This window comes from Mobula birostris, chromosome 15 (genome assembly GCF_030028105.1).
Source record: "Mobula birostris isolate sMobBir1 chromosome 15, sMobBir1.hap1, whole genome shotgun sequence".
In the NCBI taxonomy this organism is placed as follows: Eukaryota; Metazoa; Chordata; class Chondrichthyes; order Myliobatiformes; family Myliobatidae; genus Mobula; species Mobula birostris.
Window position 1 is genome coordinate 56964377 of NC_092384.1, and position 26902 is coordinate 56991278.

Consider the following 26902-nt stretch of genomic DNA (forward strand, 5'->3'; position numbering starts at 1 on the left):
TGGCTCTCCTTGTCCATTTTCATAGTTACGTCCTCAAAAAATTCTAGAAGATTAGTCAAGCACGATTTCCCCTTCGTAAATCCATGCTGACTCGGACCGATCCTGTTTCTGCTATCCAGACGTGTCGTAATTTCATCTTTTATAATTGGCTCCAGCATCTTTCCCACCACCGACGTCAAGCTAACCGGTCTATAATTCCTTGTTTTTTCTCTTCCTCCCTTCTTGAAGAGAGGGACAACATTAGCCACCTTCCAATCCACAGGAACTCATCCTGAATCTATAGAACATTGGAAAATGATTACCAATGTGTCCACGATTTCTAAAGCCACCTCCTTCAGTATCCTGGGATGCAGACCATCATTAGATGCCATCAAAGATTTAAAATATCCCTTTTGATCTTCAGGGAATGGAGGATGTAATGAATACTTTCTGAGTATGTGCCACTTTGGCAAGGCAAAGGCTGCTATCTTTGGCTATGTATATTGGGAAAGGAAACACCAGACCTCCCAAGCCCTTCTGGAACCATGCAGAGAAAACCCAGGAGAAATTATATTTATAAAGTCAAATGAATAGATCAAGCATTTTCTAATTAAACTTGCAAAACTCTGAAGCACAAGTAGATGCATTTTCTCCATTATCTAGTTTTCAGAGACTACCATATAATTGCTCCACCTTTAAGAAAGTAAACAAGTGCTGCTGGTAATTACAGAGAGGTCTCCATGCTAATTGCCACAAGGAATGTCATTGCCAAGTTCGTCCTCAATTGCTCCCTCCCCGTGGCCAGAGACCTTCTTTCTGAACCACAATGATCTGATTCATCGAGGGACACAGCAGACATGATCTTCACCACACGACACCAGCAAAAAAAAGAGTGCAGGAAGCAGAAGTTTTGCCCTTACTAATTTAATTGACAGAATTATGCCTACCAGGTTAATATTAATTATTGATTTTTGTACCACTGTTTCCATGGAGGTGCAGGGCAGGATGCAGGAAACTGAGATTAACTGGATGGCACTTGGCCAGAATGGACTGATTGGGCCAAGGGGCCCATATCTCTACTGTATTGCTCTGTGTTTTACGACTCTTCTAAGATGATAACATTGATAAAAATCTAATGTATTGTTTGTTTGGTTCAAATACTACATTTATGTTCATTCTTCTCCTTCCTCCCCAACACTGCTTCCAATCTCTTTGTAGTGTATGAACCTTCAGTTCATATGAAGCTTTTTCCTGTGATGTTCTATATTTTGCCTACCTTAGGGGAAAGGGGCTGGGTTGCCAATTAATGGAGTGTATGTATTCTAAATGCAAACGCCTTATTTTTTACTTAGCATCCCATGGATCAAACTGCTGACAGGTTGGCAGTTATTTCCCAGATTTTGTTGTGCTCAGGCATTGTGTATACATAACCTTCTCTTCCCATTTTTAATCTTACCCTTTTATGTGGCAGGTGCAACTGTAGAATAACAACTATGACTTCATGTTTAGATTTATTAGCCGGAGAGTTGTCTCCTGGTGTCTAAGTTCTTTGCTGTGTTAACATTATCATGTTTCTGCCATGAATGGGAAGGAAGAAACTTTGAGGAGTCTGTGCATTTTAAATTTGTGTTATTCTTTATCCTCTGGTTAAAGAACAATGGTTTCCTTTGCCACTCCCCCCACTACTCTCCACTCCCCCCACTACGCTCCACTCCCCCCACTACTCTCCACTCCCCCGACTACTCTCCACTCCCCCACCACTCTCCAGGCCCCCTACACTACACTACCCCCTACACTCCTCTCCCCCTTCTCTGCACTCTCCCCCTTTGACTCCACTCTCCCATTTCTCTCCACTCCCCCCACTACTCTTCACTCCCCCTGGACAATCCAATCCCCCCACACTCCACTCCTCTTCCCTCTCTCCCTCTCCCCCCAATCTTCTTAATATTGATTGTCACTTTTGTATCTCTATATAGAACCTTAAGCTAACAACACAGGAACATGAAAACATCATTGTGGTAAGTCTATATTTATGACCAGGGTTCAGTGTAATGTGTCGATAGTGTAGGCCCTGCAGTCACCTTTGAAATAGTCATAGTCATACTTTATTGATCCCAGGGGGAAATTGGTTTTTGTTACAGTTGCACCATAAATAATAAATAGTAATAGAACCATAAATAGTTAAATAGTAATATGTATATTATGCCAGTAAATTATGAAATAAGTCCAGGACCAGCCTATTGACTCAGGGTGTCTGACCCTCCAAGGGAGGAGTTGTAAAGTTTGATGGCCACAGGCAGGAATGACTTCCTATGACGCTCTGTGCTGCATCTTGGAGGAATGAGTCTCTGGCTGAATGTACTCCTGTGCCCACCCAGTACATTATGTAGTGGATGGGAATAGCTGTAAGTTTAAGGCATAACTTTAAGAAATTTCACTCAAGAAAACTACCCACTTAATAAAAGCACTAATGTGATGTTGAGGCATGCAAGAAAATGCACCCAACACTCATTTCTCAGTGCCCCAAAGTGTCTTCTTGTTATTTTAATGACATCAAAATAATTAAAGTTCCTGATTAAATGCCATGACCTCCAAAGCAACTGAACTTAATCTGAGAGCCCTCTCAGAATAGTATGTTGGAAATGATATGTGAAATCTAACATGTATATCTCATCATTTCATTACAATGGATGATCTGTGGAAATGCTAAAATTTCCATTTAATCCTAACTAGTTGTCCTCATTCAGAGGATTTTTTTTTTCTCTCTCAGCATTAGCCAATGCACAGACACAGTTGTTTCAGATATCTGCTGCATCCACTTAGACTTTTTTTTCTGCCAATGAAGGCTCACACATGTAAGCTCAGTAGCCCAGAACTGGCAGTCAGCAACCAGCCATGTCCATTACTGACTCCCAGATAGAGACTCAACAGACATGGAGGTATCTGGCGTAGTAGAATTTGGAGTGAAGAGCCAGCTGGATCTATTGTAGTAAGGTCCTTCCATCTTTGATGGTGGTGTGCAGATCAAACCTGGCTGACAGAACATCTGGAAAGGTCTTTGACAATTGGTGAAATCTGATCTTCTGGCTTGGCAAGAACTGTCAAAGCTGTGAAGCACTCTGCTTGTTCCTGACATTTAAACCGATCAAGAACTTTAACAATTGAAACCATTAAAAACTTGTATTAAATTTTGGCAGTGGGAGAAAGCAATCTTTTTATGGGAATAACGTGGGCTTGGAACCTCAGCTTGTGATCCGGTACAATGCCAAATGTCTACTGTAGTTGGAGATTGTGCAGAGAGAGATGAAACTGATGTTGCAGGTGCACAGTTTGCAATAGGGCCCCAGGACAATTATTGTTTTCCTTAGTGTATTATGGTGTTAAATGGTGTCTAATCTGGGTTCGTCTCAGACAAGAGGGAGCCCATGGGAGAGTCAGAAAATTTACAGTCTCAAATATATTTTGCAAGTTGTGCAGTCTTGACACCGAATGTTCATTTGTGTAACATCAGACACAGAATACTGCAGCAGTTACAAAGCTACATGTGGGGCTTTTACAGAGTGGCTGCTGCTTTTGCCTGAAATAAACAACAGTGATAACTGTAACTGTGTCTGACATTCTCTGGGTTTTTTGACATGGCATATTATTATATAATTAAGCCTCAGTTATTGTAGTACAGGATAGAGGATAATGTCACAGTACAACTGCAATAGGAACAACTGAAATGGACGTTTGCCCTCTTCATCTACATCTTCTTGTGTAAATACTCTCAGTGGCCACTTTATTAGATCCACCTGCTCATTAATGCAAATATCTAATCAGCCAATCATATGACAGCAACTCGGTGTATAAAAGTGTGGTCAGAAGATTCATTTGTTTGGACCAAACATCAGAATGGGGAAGAAATGTGATCTAAGTGACTTTGACCATGGAGTGATTGTCAGTGCCGGACGCTTTAAGTATCTCAGAAACTGCTGATCTCCTAGGATTTTTACAGTTTATAGAGAATGATGTGGGAAACAAAAAAGAAACATCCACTGAGTGGCAGCTCTGTAGACAAAAATGCTTTGTTAATGAGAGAGGTCAGAGGAGAATGGCCAGACTGGTTCACTCTGACAGGAATACAAGAAAGAACTCAATTAACCATGTGTTGCAACATTGGTGTGCAGAAGAGCATCTCTGAATGTACAACAAGTCAAATATTGAAATGGATGGGCTACAGCAGCAAAAGAATACACCAGATTCTACCCCTGTACCAAATAACGTGGCCACTGAGTGTATATCTTGTATATTTGGTGACACAGATGTACTTATATTTGATCCCAATGAAAATTGGCGGGACAGAGGGGAGACAGCCTCTGCAGAATTGGATAAGGTCCACATTCACACCATTTTTAGCTGTTTCAATGCATTTTCCCTTCATGTTAAAACGTGGGTAAGTTTGTTAATGATTACACAGTGCTTAGTTCCTTAGTAACGGTGCAAATAGTGATAAATACCTTGTTCAAGTTCAGCAGACAAGTTCAGTGTTTTAGATTTGGGTTTTTAAGTGGCATGTAACATTCACACCGAAAATGTATCAAACAGTGGTAAACCTCAGCAAGGGGAGTCTGAGTCCCCCACTGTTAATATGGGGGGACAGGGGGTTGCTGATCAGCATTACCCATAAACTGAACTAGATAATTAATTAAGGTCAGGTTTAATATCACTGAGATATGTTGTGAAATTTGATAACTTAGCAGCAGCAGTACAATGCAATATATAGCAAAAATAGAAAATTTAAAAAAAGTGATGAGGTTCAATGTCCATTCAGAAATTGGATGGCAAAGGGGAAGAAGCTCTTCCTGAACCATTGAGTGTGCGCCTTATGCTTCTGTAGCTCTTCCCTGAGGGTAGCAATGGGAACAGTGCATGACCAGGGTGATGAGAGTCCTTAATGATGGATGTCACCTTTTTGAGGCTTCGCTCTTTGAAGATGTCCTAGATACTATGGGGGACAGTGGCCATGAAGGAGAAGACGTTTACTTTGATCCTGTGCAGTAGGAAACCCCCATACCAAATGGTGATGTAGCCAGTTAAAATGCTGTCCATGGTACATCTGTAGAAATGTTTTAGTTTTTGGAGACATAGTAAATCTTCCCAAACTCTTAATGAAATATAGCTGCTGTCATATCTTCTTTGCAGCTGTAAAAACAGATCAGAGCAAAGGAAGGGACATGTTAAAAAGTGAATGCAATCCACTTGTAAAAGTAGTGCAGTTCAACAATACTTAGTAAGCGCAGAAACTTTCAAATTAGTACATCATTAGTTCAAGTTTAATTGTCATGCAACCATACATGGATACCCATGGATACAGCCAAGCAAAACAGTCTTCCTCTGGGGACAAGGGGCAAAACACAATACCAGCAGTCGTACATAGGATAAGGCACACATATCACATGTAAGATAGTAATAAACATTGTCAAATAAAAAATATATATAGTATAGCCCAAGTCCCTGAGCAACATGTCCTGTTAAATGATGGTGCCTGGGTGTTGTTGGCAAGAACAGGCAGTTCTCAGCAGCCTGCAGACAAACATATGTATGCACACACTCAATCCGGCTTCCACTGAGTGAACACTAGAATGGCCAGCCCCCGACCCAACATGGGCGCTGCACCACACCACTTCCAGTGTCTTCCCTCCTTCCCTCCGGGACTGCTGCAACAGGCAAGCTCACAGCACGAGGCCTAGTCCTCGCTACAACCAAAGCCACGCAGCTCCCCCACTGAGATGATGATGATGATGATGAGGGTGTTCTCCTGTGCCGACTGTGCATGTCATTTGCTGACCTGTCAAATATTGGAAGGCCTAGATGGACTGGACGTGGAGAGAATGTTTCCTATAGTGGGGGAGTCTCGGACCTGAGGGCACAGCTTCAGGATACAGCGACGTCCCGTTAGAACAGAGGCATTTGTTTAGCCAGAAGGTGATGAACCTGTAGAATTCATTGCCACAGATAGCTATGGAGGCCAAGTTATTAAATATATTTAACATGGAGCTTGATTAGTAAGGGCATCAAAGGTTATGAGGGAAAAGGCAGAAGAACGGGGTTGAGAGGGATAATGAATCAGTCATGATGGAATGGAGAAGCAGACTCACTGGCCTCATTCCGTTTCTATGTCTTATGGTCTTCTTTACTGGTGGGGTTGCAGAAATGGAAGGTGCTGTAGAAATATCCTGGGCAGGTTACTGCAGTGCATTTTGCAGATGACCCACACTTCAGCCTTTGTGCATTATCCCTCCACATCACTGTCAATCCTCATTTGGTAAAGCACCATCATCTCTTCGTTATCATCGGATCAACATTCAGGGACTTTGGAAAGACCTTCATCACAAAAAATAGGATTCGGGAAGCGCAAGCTTCAAATATCAATTAGGGATGTGCACCAAGTGTTAGTCTTTCTAGTGATACCGTGCATGGCTCACAGTAAGACAATCTAAGCAGTCCCAGAGTGCTTCATGATGGTGATGGTGAGTCCACTTCACTCACAGCAGTGATGAATGTGGGCTACAATTCACTTGGTGATAAGCGGAAGAAGATAGAAGAAAAATGTTGGGGAGTAATTACTGTTAGTGCACTTCTGTGGAGTGATTTGGATTCATATTGTTTCTGACCTACCGCTGTAACCTGTGTTATAAGAAGGAAGCATGTATCAGGGATTTCCAGCAAAACTTATCAATATAAACTTAAATGCATTGCCTTAGGAGGAAGTTGGTTTGTAATTTTATTCAACAAGAAGTTAATTCTAAGTTTTTAAATGAGTATTATATTTGTATATACAGAAAGATAAATTGATATGCCAAAAACGGGAAAGTGGAATAGTTTGGAATATCTCATTTCTCTCCTCAGGCAATAGCGCCTTTGCTGGAAAACAACCATCCTCCTCCGGATCTCTGCGAGTTTTTCTGCAAGGTATTGTTAATTCTTTTTCTGTGCTTGTGTTTGCCAGGAGGGAAAAAGACGACCAATTTGGACAACTATTGTGCACCAAAGTTTAATTCAAATATGCATTTGTCATTTGAGGTAAACATCACTTCATAGCAAGTTTAGCGAAAAACTAACACAAATGGTTTGAAAACAAAAGATTACTTTATAAGTCCAAAGGCTGGTACCCACGTCTGCCTCATTAACCATAAGAGTTATCAGGGACTCTCTTGAAGATACAAGCTGTGAACTTAGATTCTGTTTTGCTATGATAACCTGGATTGGGCTGAGAATAGAGGTTAGGGGAAATTTAATTACCCTAATTCTTGAAACTTTTGAATGATTAAATAAAGCTGAAGTCACTTATTTGGCAGAATTGCTGGGATCTGAGGAATTCTGAAATCAGCAGAGAGAATATTAGGATTTTTTTAAACCATCAGATTGCCAGCTTCTGGAATTCAAAGTACAGGTGACTCTCAAATAATGGGGAGAGGTGGGGTGTATTCCTTTAAAAGAGTATGTACTGTGATTTTGTGTTACATGAAGCTACATTACCTGTGCATGGGTCAAGAAACTAGAATTGAAAACATTTTTTCAAATTTACACCTTTTTCACAAATTCTAAAGGTTCTAAATTTCATTCAAAAGGTTCATTTATTATCAAAGTATACACTCTGAAATTCTTTGGGTAGCCATGAAACCAAGAAAAAAAAGGAAAAGAAAGGCAGCATGATCTTCAACCCCCAAATACCCCCTACCTGCACAAATGAAACAAACAAAAACAGACCAGACACGTCAGCCTCCAAATCCCTCCTCCCGTGAAAGAAAAAGAACAAAACAGAACAAGCACATCAACTCCCAAGATCCAACTTCCTCCCTGCACAATTTGTGCGTCAAATTGTTACAATGTTATTTGTGAATACTGTCAATGAATTTCTGTTATCCAAATGGATGTATTGTTGGGGGATGGGGGGGGTGGGCGGTCACCTGTAATTGGAAACTGGATTGCAAGAGATGATCATATGAGAAATTGATATATTGGAGAACTAGAAACATTTATGATGGAAGATGACCAATTAATGAGCAAATGCCCTCGTTTCTGTGATGTATGAGCCAATGCATGGGGTCCATGTGGAATATGTGTTAAAAGTATTTTCTTCTGCAGCACTGCAGAGAGCGACCTCGATCGATGGTTGTCATAGAAGTATTCACACCTGTGGTTCAGCGAATCCTAAAACACAACATGGTATGTTTACATTTGCAAAATGCATTTCCGATGTTGGCATTTTTCAATAGTCAGAAATATCCTGCAGATTGAGAGATCTTGGAATTTTTTTCTCCCTTCCTTGGTATATATCCCTTACCGTGAACTATTAAGTGCAATCCAAATTACACAAAATGGTGTATAATGTGGTAACTGTTCACTTGCAGATAAACTGCTTTTGTTAATGTAGATTCACCTACATGCCCTTGGGTTACTCCACACACAGTTCACACTGAAATCTGGTCAGTGTTAAGGGGCCAATCACAATGAACTTACATTCATGGTCAAGCTAAGGCACCCTATCTGTCCTCAGATTACTCCATACACACCTAAAATAGCTCACTGTGTCTATTTGTCTGGACTTTACACTCCCCTTCTGAGGTGATATGGGGACCAGATCAAGTCACCGTCACCCTCAGCTTCTAGGCTCAGGGTTATTCCAGTCTATATGTGCTCATGTATGCTGCATCTAAGTGCTTGCTGATCCATTTTGTCCTTGATATATTCCAATCAACCAGTCCAGCTCATCTACTCTACCTTCATCCTAGTCTGCTTACAGAGTAGGAATAGACATCTGACTGCATTACACACAATTCCAAAGTGCAGGTATTTGAAGTTAGCACTCGTATCCTAAGAGAAACCTCCTGGATTGTAACCCTGCAGGTTCTCTGTAGCACATTGCACTTGTGGTTATGTGTTCCAAAAGCATCTTGACATCTCTGTCAGTAAACTTGCCAGCATTCTCTTTGCCCTCAGGGATCACTGGGAGAGCAATGGCAAAGTGAGAAGTCCCATCAGCTGAGAGATGCTGCTTGCCTTCAAAGGCTTGAGATCTGAGCTATGTGTCTAAAGTTCTGTCATCAATGAGAAATTCACCTGGTTTTGCCCACATTTTTTCAACCAGCATCAACAAACTTGGTGAACTTTTGAGAGGCTAGAGACTCACATTGACACCCAAACAAATTTCACAGTTGTGTTTCTAGGCCCAGGTTTCAATCTAGCCAGGTGAAATTGGAAGGTTTATTTTACTCAAGCAAAATGCAATCCTACACATAAACAAGAGAGATGTACAATTGTTGTCAGATACAGTACAAACACTGCCAAAGAATGGAAGTCTTACGACTGTTCTACATATATAGATCTAATGATTGAATTTTTATGGTTTAAACTATGAGACGTGATTAAATCTTGCTCATCACAATTAGCAAGGGTCACAATGCTACAGCATGTTACATGTATGCTAATTTGTGGAGTATATAAACTCCATATACTGTATAACCGTCGAAACATTCTGCTTCCCAGTTTCTTCTGTTGTTATTGGCAACATTGCAATGCTTTTGGTTCAGAGTTTGTCGAAAACCAGAATAAAATATACCCTGGTGGAATTTCAGTTTCATTTTCCTTGGCATTGAAATAGAAAGAATATTTATAAATTGGACGAGATTGATTGGCCCTTTCCTGTATAATTGAATGTAGCCTGACCACAGTTATGTTAACTGTGCAGAAGACATCTTAGACTGAGATTTCTATCAAAAGTTGTTCTGTAGAAATCATTTTGAGTTATCTTTTGCGTGTTACTTTCAAAGATAAACTAGAGAGCGATACTACTAGAAATGATAGCAGAGACAAGAATCAGTGTAAATTTTCTAATTTTGATATGACCTCTCTAAGTAGGAAACCATTAATAATTAAGACTCTCAGCAGTGTCACGGAATGGTGCCAGAAGAATGTGTTTCTTAGAGAATGGGCTTAAAGTCTATCTTTGACGTAGTATAGTGATTCTTTTAATATTTATCCAGCCCATGCTATGCTTGATATGGAAGTATTTGAAACCAGCACTGAATGTAAAACAGGGAAATGTTGCTTTCCCATGCTTGACGAGTGTATATCTAAGCAGCTGTTAATTTGTTAATTTGGTTTCAATATTATTTGGGAAGATTTAATTGCATTTCTCATGTAATAGAGAAATAGCAGTTCCTACTTACCCCTAAGGTATAGCGTATGAGAAAGCAGATCTAATTAAGACAGTATCATACACAAAATGCTGGAGGAACTCAGCAAGCTAGGCAGCATCTATGGAAAAGAGTTCAGTTGACGTTTCGGACCAAGACCCTTCAGCAAGACTGTATCATGCTGGTTTTGTTCCATTCTACCAATTGGTGCAATTATGATTTAAGAACATTAACAAAAGTAAGATTTGTGTAATGTTGTACTCTCTATAATTAGAAAATTAATTTGGTAGTTGTGTTTCAATAACAACTGATGCAGTTCAACTCTTGCCCCTTTTAGGTGAGCAGCTACAGGTTTTGAACTGAATAAATCCCAGTTTTCTCAGGCCCTTGTATCCTTAGTATTTTCCTTGCAAAGAAGAGAGGGCAAAGTCTGTAGAAAAACATAATGATAATTCATTTGATGCCTCTCTTCCTGGAGTGTGTTCATGATGCAAACGACTGCCTGTGTGTTGCTACCAAAATTTGACTGCATTAATCAGCTCGTTTAATCAGCTTGTAAACTTAAACATTGTGCAATGCAAAATGAAATGTGATTGGCTGCATGGTGATTCTTTTTTTCTATGCTTTAACCTTTACCGTCCGCATATTTTGTCAAACTAATGTCCCTGATAGATTGGGAAAATAATCTGGTTTATCGCAGTGGTTCTGAACACATGTGACTCTCTTACTTCAAGCTGGTTTTCACTTCCTCCCCAAAAGATATTTCCTTTTCACTTTCCCAATAAGCGATGTCTTGTGACTAACTATAGTCGCGAGACCAGATCCAGTGGGGATATATGTATTGTCAATATAAGTTTCTCTTAAGTAGATCCATAACTAATTTTACAATTACCAATCTGAACGGTATCCTTGTATTCTGTTCTATCTGTTGTGTTAATCCAGGTTTTATATAAATAGTACCAGACATTTAAGACACTGTTGGAGTGCTTGCAAAATAGTACAACCGAGGTGAATTCTTGCAGTAGCAGCCAATAAAACTCACAGTTGTTTTACCCTTAATTTTTCATCATTAGAATGTAGAATACTTCACATTCTACGTTCCAAAGCGATCACAGATATATATTGTAGACGTGCTGTTTACCTGGAGTTGTTTTCTTTGCTATGGATTGCAAAGTCTTGGCAAGGGCAAGGCCATCAGATTAAGTGAATTGCCAGCATGTATCATTTTTTTAATTCATGTGAAAAGTAGAAACAAGTGCAATCCCAAGTGTGGGAAAAGACATTTTTTGATTCCATCACTTCTGCTTAAAATGAGCATTATAACATGAGGGGGATCTCTTAACATACAATACAGAAAGAAAAATGTTTGTTAGGCTCCTGAACAGGTTTTTGAAAAGATCTCCTGTCCAGCTGGTGAAATGACCTGACTGAAGTCAGCACCCATGTTACAGACACATTATATTTCAGTAAGACTCAGCTTGCATCTACGAATACTCATTTGTCACAAGTGACGATTAATTGTATGTGCTACAAAACAAAACAAATGTAGAAAATCGGAAATTTAGTCAGAAAATGATGGAGAAGTTCAGACTGCATCTGTGAAGTGAAACTGGGTTTAGGTATTAGGATAATAATCTTTAATGTTTTTTTTTACATTTTCTGTTTTTATTGCTAAACATGGGCACAAAACTACATTTTAAGCTCTAATTACCATGAGTCTGTATTTTTAACAAATACCATACATGATTTTATAGTACTCATTTGTCACTTTAAACATACTGTAGCTAATTTTTATGGAAAGGGTTTTGGCGTGAAATGTACCAGAATTTGAAATTTCTCACCCCCCCCCCCCAAAGAATGTTATCTGTGATCTGGTTGTCAGAGTTTTGAAATGCTGCATGGTCTCAAGAAGAATCTCAGGTTAGGAGCCAGTTACAAGCTACTATGTACAATAGACAGTTACATTTGCTTGGGAAGAGAATTGTAATGGAATTCACAAAAGTTGCTAGCATTTTATAAATGTGCTGATGTGAGGATTGCTAAAGAGTTCGTAATCACCAGCGTCAAGTAGGGAAAATGGAGGCAAGAAGCAGTGTCTGTTGCCTACTAAGTTTTTCATTATTTCTCTGGATTTGGTCACAACTAATCAGCTTATTCCACACCGCTGGTCACCTTGAGAAGGTGGTGATAGAGCATTACATAACAGGCTCTTCAGCCCATGATGTTGTGCCAACTTTTTATCCGACTTGTAGGATCAATCTAACCCTTCCCTCCGACATAGCCCCTCATTTTTCTATCATCCATGAGCCTATCTAAGTGTTGTTTAAATGTCCCTAATGTATCTGCCTCAACCACACACCCACAACACTGTGCAAAAAGGTTTGCCTCTGGCATCCACCCCCCTCCATACTTACCTCCAGTCACCTTAAAGTTATGCCCTCTCATATTAGCCATTAGGGAAAAGTCTCTGGCTGTCCATTTGATTTGTGCCTCTTATCTTGTACACCTCTATCAAGACACCTCTCATCTTCTTTTGTTCCAAAGAGTGAAGCCCAATTCCAAAGATTAAAGCCCAAGATGATGATACTTGAAATTCTGTAACAGCATGAGTCTGAAGGGCTTACAAATTCTAGGCTATTTCAAGTCAAGTTTATTCTCATTTTACTATATACATGCATATAACATATATAACTGTATAACAGATGTAAAAATGAGACAATGTTACTTCTAACCAGAGTGTAAAGCATAGTAGTACACATAATACATGATAACTTATGAAGGTAAGGATAATATCTACAGATGAATCACACATAAATAACAAACTAAAGTGCATTAATATTAAATATTGTAAGGTACAGCACAAATCAAGCAGTGATACTTTGAAAGCGATGCAGGCATACTTGTGCAAAACAGAGCTCAGAACAAAAATGCCTGACCATTAATGCTCAACAGGTTTCCTTCTCAATGGAAGATGACTCAGTAGGTGGCACAATAACCCAGGCTGTTGGCTGGTAAAGGGCAAATCGAGCAGCATGATACGTTAATAAGCTGACTAGTGTTGCTTTGCCTCTTCGATGAACCCTGTCCTTAAGAATAGTAGAGCTCATGCCTAGACTGAGGTGGAAAGAAAGGAGGACACAGATAGTGTCCCTGGGTGTATTAACCCTCTGGTGCAACATTTGCCGTCAACTGCTTCTTGATCCAATGCCTCTTGAGCCAGTATGTGGCCATTGCTACTGAAACCATTGTTCCTATGTGGTTCACAGTTCAAGTTGTCCAAAATGAAACATGATGCTGTGCTGTCCTTTAATCTGTAACATCAGTGCCTTCAAGCACTTATCATATTTTCCCTTTAGAATTGCAAAGTCTTCTGCCTGAACCATTCCTTGCAGGGAAACTTCCATTCTTTAACAACAACTGTGTAATGAAGAAAATACCACTGAATACACCTTATGCTTTGTAAATATGGCTGGGAAAATTGTCTGCTGGTGCATGCACTTGGTGCCAAGTTCTCCCAAATTCTAGTCAAAAATCAGAATCAGAATTATCATCATGGGCAAACGTTGTGACTTTTTGGTGTTTCACGGCAGCAGTGAAATGCAATGCATAAAATAAATTACTATAAGTTACAATAAAAAATATATTTTAAAAATCAATAAATATTGCAAAACAGCAAAATAGTGGAGGTAGTGTTCATGGGTTCATAAACTATTCAGAAATCTGATGGTAGAGGAGAAGTAGTGTTCCTAAAACATTGAAAGAAACCACGTCAAGCTGAAGCTAACTGCTTTTCTAACAAAGTTGTCTGCAATGCTGAGTATTCCCAAATTTTGCTGCTTAATTCTGATCTAGTGCAGCAAAGCTTTCAAGCTTTGGCTTTCGTTTTAAGTAGCCTGTGCGGTTAAACCCATTGCCATCAGGGAATCGAAGTTGAAGGCCTTGTGAAACTGAAGATTACAACTGTTGGGAAGAACTTGTTGCTGGCAGAGATCCCACTGAAGGAAAGGTTTAACCCTGAAATATGAACACACAAACTGGTAGCTTGCCAATATTCAAAGCTCCAAATACTGATTACAGCGGTTGAATAGAGTAGTTTCTATTTGCACAAAGTAGGTCTAGGTCAGTAATGATGTGAACCTGTGGTAATCCCAAGGTACTACTGAAATCATCTAACTCTATGGTGTTGATCCCAGCTTGAGAAGAGTTTCAGGTTTCCCTTTGTTTTAATTCAGGCATATCGGGACTGAGGTTTCCCAATCAAAGCCAATTTTATTTGGCATCGATGTTCACGAGAGACAGAAGTGAGATCGAGACTGATTTTCTGTTTCAAGGCTCTAAACATGTCTAATGTACAAACTGCTATCAAGATGAGTTGTCATTAATTAAAACAGATTTTGAATCCTATTGTGGGTCCTGATACCCTAAGCTGTTCATAAAATGGCTAAGCTGATACAGCTTAAATACACACTTGCATGAGGTCTCATTGGATGAAATCCAGTTGTCAAAATGCCAAAGGGTCCAGCTATCAATAATATTTAAATTATGATGATCTGCACAAGTCACTAAGCTGTCTAATTCACTATGACATCTCCCATACTTTGTTTGGTTTTAACCTGCAGTTGAAGGAAAATTGTTGGCAAATCTGGGGCAACTTCTATATCAATTTTGTTAATGTTGTCAAAGCTTAAGAGATCTGTTTCTCTAAGTCAAGGCTGAGTGAACTCACAACATTTTCATCTCATTTATCATTTGTGAAGCATAAACTATAACCATTCAAATGCACAAATATTAATCATAATGAACTTTGTTTATTAATGGACATCATTTTAATGATTGTTGAAGACTGAACCTTTAATGCAATTACTGCTCAAACTAGCAGGCTACCCTTGGTCATTGGGAATGATGGACAATCATATTAATTTGGAATAATGAATCATTGTGTCATGGGATGGCTGGTTAAGTGTTATAATTACCATTTTATTTAAACAAGTCCATCACCCCTACTGGGGCATAGGCCACCGGCAGCAGTTCGCTGGAGTCCTCTGTCTAGGACCAGTCTTTCAAGTTGTCCCCAGGTGTAGACTATCTTTGAAGATCCTTCCTCTCCCAAGGATGAGGTCTTTGGAGCTTCTGTTGGCTTTTCTGTAGCTCTGGGCCAGGTTCAGGACTGTCCATGGTGGAGATATAATCACTATTTTACCTGTGAGTATTTTGCTCATGAATATTGAAAAAAATACGCAACTGATGGGGGGGATACCTCTGAAGTAGCTGAGATATGATGATCTGCACAAGGTCTGCTTGACCATGCTTAAGCTTGGTGCTGGAAGCTGAGCCTACCTCAGATACGTTTCACCCCAGTGGTGGATCATTTTGATGAAAGGAGATTAATACTGAAGGACCCGTGTTCAATTCTGCCATGGCCTGTGTAAGGAGTTCATACTTTCTCTCCATGACTGCATGTATTTCCTTCCACATTTCAAAATTGTACAAGTCACTAGGTTAATTGGTCACATGGGTGTAAGTGACACAGGCCTGTAAGGCCAGAAGGGTCTGTTATATCCCTAAATAAAAACATAAGACAGATTGTGTTGCTGGAGCCTGAGATGGTAGCTGAAAAGTACAATTCTAGATTATAGTTATGCCACCTGTGATTTAACTAATCCGTGATGTTGCTGTTCCACTTCCATCTTGGGTTCTCCAGATCTTTCCAAGAGAACGTTAAAAGATAGTTGAGGCTGAATGTAGGATAAGCATGTCTGAATCCAGATCTGACTGAGTCCCTAGCTTTATCTGGGCTTTCTTTTTGTCTGTTATGCTAGTTTGGTCTGGTACAACCTAGTTTGCCAGATCATGTCAGAGGAACGGACTTTAACACAATTCCCAGGATGGACTGTTGGAAGATTTTATTGAGAGTTAGTCACTCACAAATGATTTCTGAGAAGAAATAAAGACAACTATTCAGTGTGAGAATAAAACATCATCTGATACAAGTGTGAAGAATGTTTGATCCCGAGTACCTATTTGCTTTGGAAGCTTCACAGTTCTTCTCAGTTTTTTAAAACGATCAATCTAACTACCAAGTAAATTGAAGGTGGGCGGCAACTTCTACACGATCAGTGATTTTAGAGCAAAGGACACAACTCCCAGTTCACTACTTGAGGTTTGTCCTTCGCATGTCATACCACTTAACGAATTGCAGATGTGCTGAATAAATACTCTATGATTCATGCACTCTGTACTCAAGCCTGGTAGTACATGTTTTCAAGCTTTTGTATCTTGTGCCTGATGGAAGGGTAAGGGAAGAGAGAGTGCCCAGAGTGGGAGGGTTCTTTGACTTTGTTGGCTATGTTCAAGAGGCAGTTAGAATTGCACATATTCCATGGAGTGGAGATCAGTTTTCATGATTGACTAGGCTATGTGAACAACTCTGCAACTTCTTGTGATCTTTGGTGGAACAGTTGCTGTACCAACCTGTGGTCTATAGGGATAGGATGTGTTTATGGTGCATTTATAAAAATGGGGACTTGCTTAATTTCCTCAGCCTTCTGAGGAAGTCCAGATGCTGATGTGCCTTTTTTTTTTGGCCATGGTGTCAATGTTGTTGGACCAGGACAAGTTGTGAACTTGGCATGCAGGAACTTGAAGCTGTCAACCATTTCAGCCCCATAAGTGCATGTAGGGGCATGTGCTCCACCTGCTATGACGAGTCAGTGACCAACTCATGTACCTCACTAGCAGCTAATTATGACACAGCATTGTTTGTCTACAGACTTTGCCCTCAGAAAACTTTCAACCAAGAGCAGAGTTTAAACAGTTTTAATTTTTGCACCTCAGAAAAACCTTGGCACTAATGATTTACCAACATTGAGATCCTCAGGAGAACTTGCCTATCTGAACAAACTTCACTGGCTTAGGATATCTGGAGCAGTTACATCAAGATCATGGCTGAATGCTCTAATTCCTGGTTGACTTGAGATCTACCCTTGTTGCAAGGGCAGGGGGAAGAAATTGGATTTAGTGGCAAGGACTGAAGAAATTCTATTCAATACTGGGAGAACCTCACCCACAACCACTCACTTTAGAGAAATGGAGACAAGGCTGATTAAGTCACTGCAAAGAGCCTTTGACAACATTAGGGTGAGACCTGGACTTGAGTCAGGAAGCAATAAATGGCCCAACTTTCAATTGGCAAGCCCATCAAGACACGTGATATAAAAGTTTTCCCTTATGCATTGGTTTCTTCTTCTTCAGGGACTTGTTGTATCTCTCTTTAACTGTCAAGATGGTGGAGACCTGCTAGAGTCACATAGGTTGGAGTGAGTAAGATTGCAGAATTCCTTCCCGAAGGTACCTTAGAAAACCAGGAGAGTTTTGCTGACAATTCAGTGGTTTCACAATCATCATGACTAATGACAAGTTTTTATTACCGATTACTTAATTAGCAGAGTTAAAATTACCCAACTGTTGAGGGACCTGAACTTCTATTTCCAGATCGTTAATCCAGGCCTCTGAAATACTTGTCCAGTAACATAACACATTGCTATCATTCCCTTATTAAGAGGTTATTTTCTCAGCTGTCTTTTTTTGGTTTTGTAGATGTATCCTTTGCCTTATAGTGTGTATCTTGTTGCTCAATTCAGATAGTTAGACTTCTTACCTAGTAACAGTAAACAGCATACTGACTTGATGCATAGCCAAGTGCTTGCATCTAATCGTGTTGGCCACAAAATGTCGGCGGAGGAAAAGTATGCAGAAAGTAATACAGGAAGGAGCTGTGAAGATCACAGATCTTTTGTCTCATTGTTTCTTGGGAATATTCTGCAAGCTTTAATCATTCAAATTAATTAGTTCATTAATTTGAATTCCATGATCTACAAAACCTGTTTCTTTGGCTTGGTGGTTCTGATCTTTAATAGTTAACTTTTTCCTTCTTGTATTTGGCACAGTGGTTTGATTAATGATCACCAGTTAATGCAATCTAAGAACTTAAGAATGATTAGAGATATAATTATTAAATATTAACAAATCAAGGAAGTTTTTGGCTTAATTTTACTGCAAGTACTTTTCTAATGAAAGCAACTGATTTTTTTTGGCATTTTTCTTTTGTTAGTTCTTTTAGTTCATGTTGATTAATATATATGGAATTCCACTGGGAATGACATTTAACTAAACGGACTTAAGAAGGTGAAAGGAAAAGCTGAGTTTGTAAATTAAAAGTAGGACTCACAATATTCTCATCCATTTTCAGTACATTTATGATATGTTGCTAAATCATTAGATAATCTTATTACAGCTACATCTACTTCGTATACAGATCTCAATGATTGGTCCTGCCATTGTTATATATGATCTGGCCAAAGAGTAAACTTTAAAAGAACTACCAAATTCCTTTTGTATTAAACATGTACAGCTAATTATTCATGCTGGGACTTTGGTTTTAAATCATTTTTGTTTTATTGTTTAGCACCTTAAGATTTATGATTGATTGTGCCTCCGCCAAGCCGATCTTCTGGCGATTCTTGGAGTTTGTAATAAAAGGTAGCCTCAGGTCACAAATGATGATGAATCAAACAATGCTTTATCTTCTTTTTTTCAGGATTTTGGCAAGTGTCCTCGATTGAGACTTTTCACTCAGGAATATATTCTTGCTTTGAATGAATTGAATGCTGGAATGGAAGTGGTAAAAAAATTCATTCACAGGTATGTACAACTTTACTTTTTCACCAATAAAATGCCATTGTGAGTTAAATTATTCACTTTTTCAGATTAATAAAGTTTTAAGTTGCAAGTAGCACTATTAATTTATTAATATTTATGAGATTGAAAATTGCATAGATCGAGAGTTGTATAACCACACTATTCAGATATATTTTTAGTTCCTAACTGCTTTTAGCTAAAAATTGATTCATTTATTTTATGTACAGTATGCATGGTCCAACTGGCCAGTGTCCCCATCCAAGGGTCCTCCCAAACCTCGTAGCTGTCTGCTTAGCTGCCATATATTCTTGTTATGAAGAATTTATAAACAGGTTTGTACAATTATGTTCATTTCACACGATGAAACAAAATGGGTTCCTTGAATAATGATACATGACTCATCAGAAGGCTTTATACTGGCTTCTTTTTACCTTGTTGGTGGTGATGTTCCTGATATGCATGTGTATCTACTGATTGTGTTTTGGAAAAGTTATTTTTATGATAGTCAGTGCCTTCATCAACATTTGACAAATTTGCATTGCAAATATTGCAATGCAATGGGATCCTAGTATCCTTAAAAAACCTTTCCTTAAATTTGAATAACGTGTATAAACATTTAAATTTACAGTTTTGTTTTCGGAATCAAATAAGTAATTTACAAATGTCTTACGTTATATATATTCCTCAGTACTCAGGCTCATAAGGCAGATAGTACATTTACATCAAGTGCTGCAGAAACAAAATACTGAAGAAGCTGGAGAGTTGAAATAAAGACTGGAAAGAAACAGCATGTCAGATGGTTCCTGTGGAGAGAGACGAAAGGCTATTAAGCTGAAAGTACAAGCGTAGTGGTGCTGACTTCTGTTGGCCAACCTGATGGGATTCAGATGAGGCTTTCTACATGGTGTTGTGAAATACAGAATTCTGGAACTTTCTGGGAGAAGGCTATGTTCACTGCCACTAGACATGCATCGTATCTCAGTGACAGACCCTGGTCTGGTTGAGACTCAGAGTTATACTGGGAACAGACTCTTGGATCCTACCCCAGGACTGGCATAAAGCACAAGACCTTGTTGACTTCAATGTTGGACAGAGTTTGGATGCAATGAGAAACTGTTACTTAAAAAAATAGTTTTAGTTGTTTCAGTTTAATCTTTTAAATTGCATTAAGTTTTATGTGTTTTTAGTTAACACTTCAAAATATTTTTTGTTTTTAAAATTTTACTTTAAGAGAGACACTTTCAAAATCAACGACAGCTTTTACAGCTGGTAAAATGTTTCCATTAAGTTTCGCTGAATATCAAAGGTCATTGGGATATTTTGGGTCTTTTTTACTGCAACAGCTCAGGCACTATTGCTATCCAGACTTGCTGTGAATTCTGGGGTACAGAGGATCCAAGTAACTGTGAAGCTTGGAGGAACTATAGAGGGTGATTCAGAGTGGGGAAGTGGATCCAGTCTGGGAACTCTCTTAATCTGTTTTGCTCTGTACAGGTTTTGCCTAACCTGTTATTTCCAGTAATTATTTTACTAGATAATAGGTTAGAGTAGCTGATCTGTAGGGAAGCAGAAGGATCCTTTTGAATTAAGACAGGATCAGAATCTGAGTTCTTCCATCATTCAGAGGGTCTGTGCAATGATCTTGTAAGGTCAGTGTACGGAAAGAGATGTGAATGGTAAAGCAAGTGCATTGTTACTGAATAAAGCAGGAAAGTTAGAAAAAACAAATACATTGATCAGCTGATAAACCAACAAACGTAAAACTGGACTTAAGGAGAATTGAAAAGCCATCCTTGCCTTGCTCTAACTAAATAAATCTATGAGTTTGATGTTCACTATTCTGTAGAGAAGACATTAATAGATAGCTGTACACCGTATACATTTTGGTGAACAATGATCGGTTTAACGAACCGTACAATTATCTGTGCTCCTCCGTAGTCGTGACAACTCCCCCAGCCTGAAGGAAATCCGCAATGGCTGTCAGCAGCAGTGCGACCGGAAGCCGAACCTTCCTCTCCGACTCTTGCACAGCAGCCCGGAGGTCAGCAATGACACCAGGATGAAATCCATCATTGTGAACTCAACCGAGATCCGCATGGAACTGGGAAGGAACAACATGGTCAACCAGAAGCTGAAAGGGAGCACCAGTAGCAGCAGCAGCAGCAGTGCTAGTACCAGCATGTGCAACAGCAGCAGCAACAGTGACAGTGAACCCAGCCTGATCGACTGCTTGCTGGTCAGCCCCACCTGCAGCACCATGGTCATTGAACTAAGCTCGCAGGCTGAGCGGGTCCTTGGCTGCTACGTAGAAATCCTCAAAATGCTGTAAGTAGCACCCCAAAATTATTTTGTGGGTTTCAGGGAGATTTCAGTAATCTACAGAGGACAAAGTTCCTCTGTTAAAGGATGATAAAATTCTAACAAACAGGACCTCTTCTTGGATTGTGCTGATACGTGACTTTTTTCATTTGGACAGGGTACAGAGTAGCAGAATCAGTGTAGGCATTATAATGACAAACACGAAAAAGTCTGCAGATGCTGGAAATTCAAGCAACACACACAAAATGCTGGGGGATCTCAGCAGGCCAGGCAGTATCTATGGAGAACAGTAAACAGTTGACGTTTCAGGCCGAGTCCCTTCAACAGGACTGGAAGTCAGAGTATAACCTATCACCTCCTACCACCATCTACTGCTTCCTCCTCTCATCCACCTTCTTACTCCTCATCTTTCTTTCCAGTCATGATGAAGGGTCCCGGCCTGAAACGTCGACTGTTTACTCCTTTCCATAGATGCCGTTTTGCCTGCTGAGTTCCTCCAGCATTTTATGTGTGCTTCCTGGTAGTACAAGGAGATGGATGGTGTGTCCATAACTCATTTTCAAGACTGTGAGAATTAGGCATGTGAGAATTTTTAATAAAGTGACCCTTCTTATAGGAGGAAAGGGTTAAGCTGATCTTAGAGTAGGCCAAAAGGTTGGCACAACATCAAGGGCCATAATATGTTGTAATGTTTAATGTACTCAAGGACCCCAAGTGACCAAAGAACTATTTAGCAGGCTAAAGAGACAGACAATAGACCATCCCTGTTTACCTGGTCGCTCCAGAGACTGCACTGTGTGCTCTGCAGATAGCTGATAGAAGCTATAATCAGAAGGCCATGATCTAGGTAGTCACAAGACATTGTGATGCTGAGAGACCAGCAGCTGGGCACAAGATATTACAAGGATCCAGCTGACGGTCAGTGAAATGCACTCAGTTGTCACCTACCCGCAGCACTGGCGATATAAATCCTTTTTAGCTGAATGCACTCACTGTGCAATATAATAGTGATTGCATTTTGGACTCTATTTCCCAAATGCAGTCCACTATCTTCAGTGGAACAGAATTTTGGAAGTAGAACGCTGCACGCAGATACAATTATACTGTGAATTTAACACGTATATCAAAAGATGAATTACTTCATCAAATAATGAGTAGACTCCCGGTCAGAAGAAGTAATTTTTATTTTATTTACTTAACGATACAGCATGGAGTAGCCCCTTCCAGGCCTTCGAGCCACGCCGCCCCAGCAACCCCAGCGACAAACCCAGTTAAACCGAACCTAATCACAGGACAACTTACACTGAACAATTTACCCACTTGGCACGTCTTTGGACTGTGTGAGGAAACCAGAAAACTAGGGGAAAACCTGCGCAGAGGACGTATGGTGACTCTTTACTGAATGGCGCAGGAATTAAACTCTGAACTCTGGGATGACCCGAGATGTAGTGTCTCACTAGCCACTATGTCACTATGGCGCCCTAGTATTAGGAGTAAAGCTGGTGTTCATAAAGATTTTTACTGGCTTTAGGATGATCATACAGTGTGCTAGTAAGTTTGTGAACCCTGTAGAATTTTCTCTATTTCTGCATAAATATGACCTAAAATGTGATCAGATCCTAAGGTAAGTCCTAAAACTAGATAAGGAGATCCCAATTAAATAAATAACACAAAAGAACATTAAAGCAACACACATCAAAGTTGTTGGTGAACGCAGCAGGCCAGGCAGCATCTCTTGGAAGAGGTGCAGTCGATGTTTCAGGCCGAGACCCTTCGTCAGGACTAACTGAAGGAAGAGTGAGTAAGGGATTTGAAAGTTGGAGGGGGAGGGGGAGATCCAAAATGATAGGAGAAGACAGGAGGGGGAGGAATGGAGCCAAGAGCTGGACAGGTGATAGGCAAAAGGGGATACGAGAGGATCATGGGACAGGAGGTCCGGGAAGAAAGACAACGGGGGGGGACCCAGAGGATGGGCAAGAGGTATATTCAGAGGGACAGAGGGAGAAAAAGGAGAGTGAGAGAAAGAATGTGTGCATAAAAATAAGTAACAGATGGGGTACGAGGAGGAGGTGGGGCCTTAGCGGAAGTTAGAGAAGTCGATGTTCATGCCATCAGGTTGGAGGCTACCCAGACGGAATATAAGGTGTTGTTCCTCCAACCTGAGTGTGGCTTCATCTTTACAGTAGAGGAGGCCGTAGATAGACAAAAGAACATTATATTTGTTTAAGCAACACACACAAAATGGAGGTATAAAGGGGATGTCAGAGGTAAGTTTTTCACACAGAGGGTGGTGGGTGTGTGGAATGCACTGCCGGCGAAGGTGGTGATGGTGGATATAATAAGGTCTTTTAACAGACTCTTAAATAGGTACATGGAGCTTAGAAGAGGGCTATGTGGTAGGGAAATTCTAGACAGTTTCTAGAGTAGGTTACATGTTCGGCACAACATTGTGGGCCGAAAGGCCTGTAGTGTGCTGTAGATTTCTATGTTTCTATAAAATGCTGGAGGAACCCAGCAGGCCAGGCAGCACCTATGGAAAAGAATACAGTCAACATTTCGGGCCGAGAACCTATAGCAGGACCCTTTTCCATAGAAACTGCCTGGCCTGCTGAGTTCCTCCAGCATTTTGTGTGTGTGTGTGTGTGTGTTGCTTGGACTTCCAGCATCTGCAGATTTTCTGTTGTTTGTGATTGGATTATATTTATTCATTTATTTATTTATTGAGAAAAATGATCAAGTATAATGTTTTTGTTGTGTTATTTATTTAGTTAGGTTTTGGAACCTGTGTGAAGATCTGATCACATTTTAGGTCATATTTAGGCACAAACAGAGAAAATTCTAAAGGAGCACACATAAAAGTTGCTGGTGAACCTGACGAAGGGTCTCGGCCTGAAACGTCGACTGCACGTTCTTCCTAGAGATGCTGCCTGGCCTGCTGCGTTCACCAGCAACTTTTATGTGTGTTGCTTGAATTTCCAGCATCTGCAGAATTCCTGTTGTTTGCGTTTTTAAAATTCTAAAGGGTTCACTAACTTTCTAGCACCACTGTGTGTTCGGTGTGCATATTAATAAATTGATTTCTCTTTACTAAATTGGTCTTTAAAAAAAACAAATTGTTCTTCAGAACATTATTCAGTCCTAAAACAAGTTCACGTTAGAGAGTTAACATAGCATGAAAAACAGCAAAGTAATTAAATATACTGTTTTACCTTCTGCATCCTGTGTAATTCCTCAGACGATTTTACAACTTCACAGAAATCTTTTTTGGTTTTGCTGAACATCTAATGGATTTCAGTGAGAAATGTGCAAGAATCAATAATATACCACATTAACATTTGTCTACGTGCATCTTGAAGCATTAACGCAAAGCAACTACTTCAATCAGCATATGTGGTTTACCAGTATTTTTGCTTGTAGACATAACTGAAGAGGGATGTACAATATAATTGCCATTTAAGAGTGAAACTGAGTCACAAAGAAAATTCTTCCACTCTTGCTGGATTAGATGGCTCAATTCCAATTGTTTGAACACTGGCACTGTTCTCAAAACCACTGTAGTTTAAAGACAATTTAACTTTGGGCATGGATTTTTGCTTATCCTTACATTTCTCCCACAAGTGTCCTGTCCAATATTTAATGGATTTGACATCGTTTAGAGTGTTAGCTCAGCCACAAAACTGAGCTATTCTTTTGGCTTTCTCAGGTGCTCATTTGCTTCCCATTTTGCTTATGAGTTGTGAGTGGACAATGCAGTGAGACCCGTTCTGCTGCTCGGATTGGATAGGACAGTAACACACCCAGTGCACAGGCAAGCAGGGCGTACGCATATAATTGGACACCGATCCGCCACAGTAAACTGCAGTGCTCCAATTAATATTAATAATAATCATATTAATCATTCACAAGGAAGCTGGTGATTAGCTGCAGGCAGACCCCTATCTCCTCCCTTCTTCCATTCCAATTTCTGGTAATTATTCCCCCCTCTCTCCTTTTCCATTCCCCATTCTAGCTCCCTACTTACCCCTTCTCTTCTCCTTACCTGGCTATCACCTCCTTCTGGTGCCCCTCTTCCTTTCCTTTCTACCATGGTCCACTCTCCTCTCCTATCACATTCCATCTTCTTCAGCCCTTTACCTTTTCCATCTCTTACCTCCCAGTTTCTCACTTCATCCACCCTCACCCCACCCACCTACTTTCCCCCCTCACCTGACTTTACCTATCACCATCCCCTCCGATCACCTTTATCTGGCCTCTTCCCCCTTCTTTTCCACTCCTGATGAAAGGTCTCAGCCTGAAATTTTGATTACGTACCCCTCCACAGATGCTTGAACTGCTAAGTTCCTCCAGCATTACTTCCTAATCTGCTCTGTTTAAAGGGATCTTCAGTGGCTTGCCAGTTATTTTTATGGTTAATTTGGAATGGGACTCTTTGGCTTGAAATACAGCTACAGAGTAATGCTTACCATGGCTAGGCCTGAGGCTGCAGTCTCAAGTTGTATCTTTAGCCATGATCATTATCTTAGGCTCTCAGGGTGAAAAACAACTCCAGTGCCGAGGAGTGGAAAGCGCGAGTGCGTGAACTCCTTTGAAGAGTTGTTTTGCCGCTGTACGTGGTCAGCTGTCGTGCGATCTTGGCAGAGTAATGGCAGTGAAGTCCAAGAGAGTTGGAGACCAGGCTCTGCTGCAGGCACTTAGAACCGACACAAATATGAGCAACTTGCTGGCAGAAATGGCACTTTGGTGCAAGACCTCAATGGTGTAGGAAGGAGGGGAGGGATTGGCTGTAGGGCGCCCTGTTAAAAGGAGAGGCGAGAAGGGAACAACCTCTGCATATTTTCAGAAAGCAGTTGCTAGCGTACTGGAGTGGGGAAGAATGGTTGCGGGAACCCTGGTTTTGCAGGATTATGGTGACTGAGCTCTGACGTATACTCTGACCACAATTGCAGCTGTAGTGCCACACCTGTTCAGTTTCTGCTTTGGGCTGTCGGGGCTGTGCTGGGATTGTGTCGAAATCTGCGAGGCACCGCTACATTAGAAGGTCATGAAGGCTCTCTTCTTGAGGGGAAGGCAAGTTAATCTCCTTCTCCTTGGGTTCATAGTGCATCCGATGCAATATATCCGACATTTTCCATCCTTTGGATCAAAGCTTACTCTCTGGGAGCTGTCAGCCGGCGCCCTTTACTCCCTGCCCCAGCTGCAGGGCCCAACATCCACTCGTTTGCCGGTCCTGCCTCGATATCACTTGACCCTGCAGTGGCCGAGCTGCTGGTTGGTTGAACCTCCGCTTCTTTTCTCTCCTGCTACTTTTCTGCCACCGAGACAGAGTGGTGGGCTATCTGAAAGAGGAGGGGCAGAAGGGAAGGGGAATAGTGAGGGCTGAAATGGGTGCAAGGGGCTCATCCTTTGCCCGCAGGCATTCAAAAGCTGTGAAATTACTTCAACCATTGCAATCGGAGGCAAAGCACATCTCCTTACGGTCTGCAGCATGATGTCAGTCAGTGGTGGTTGGCTTGAATAAAGAAATTCCTTTAGCTGTGCCTTCAGACAATAAGCTCATTCTTGATGTCTGTATATTGAAATAATGGTAATGAGCATACCATTTGTGTGCGTACTTCACTTGGCCATGAGTGCATGGGTTAATCATCCATTAAGATCCCAGTGCACATTTTCCAGTCGTATTCTATTTCCACACCCCCCTCTCAGGGAACTCCAACCCTGTCCCCACT

The 26902-nt window shown here is 40.5% G+C and overlaps 1 protein-coding gene across 2 annotated transcripts in view; it reads left to right on the top strand.

Annotated features, from left to right (window-relative positions):
• cmip (c-Maf inducing protein) overlaps positions 1 to 26902 on the top strand; it is a 253957-nt gene that overhangs the window by 173473 nt on the left and 53582 nt on the right. For both annotated transcript variants that reach the window (XM_072279852.1, XM_072279853.1), the window contains exons 5-10: positions 1956 to 1997; positions 6871 to 6933; positions 8110 to 8190; positions 18757 to 18860; positions 19085 to 19189; positions 20796 to 21182. In XM_072279852.1, the coding sequence (XP_072135953.1) occupies positions 1956 to 1997; positions 6871 to 6933; positions 8110 to 8190; positions 18757 to 18860; positions 19085 to 19189; positions 20796 to 21182 (782 nt within the window). The remainder of the gene's footprint in view (positions 1 to 1955; positions 1998 to 6870; positions 6934 to 8109; positions 8191 to 18756; positions 18861 to 19084; positions 19190 to 20795; positions 21183 to 26902) is intronic.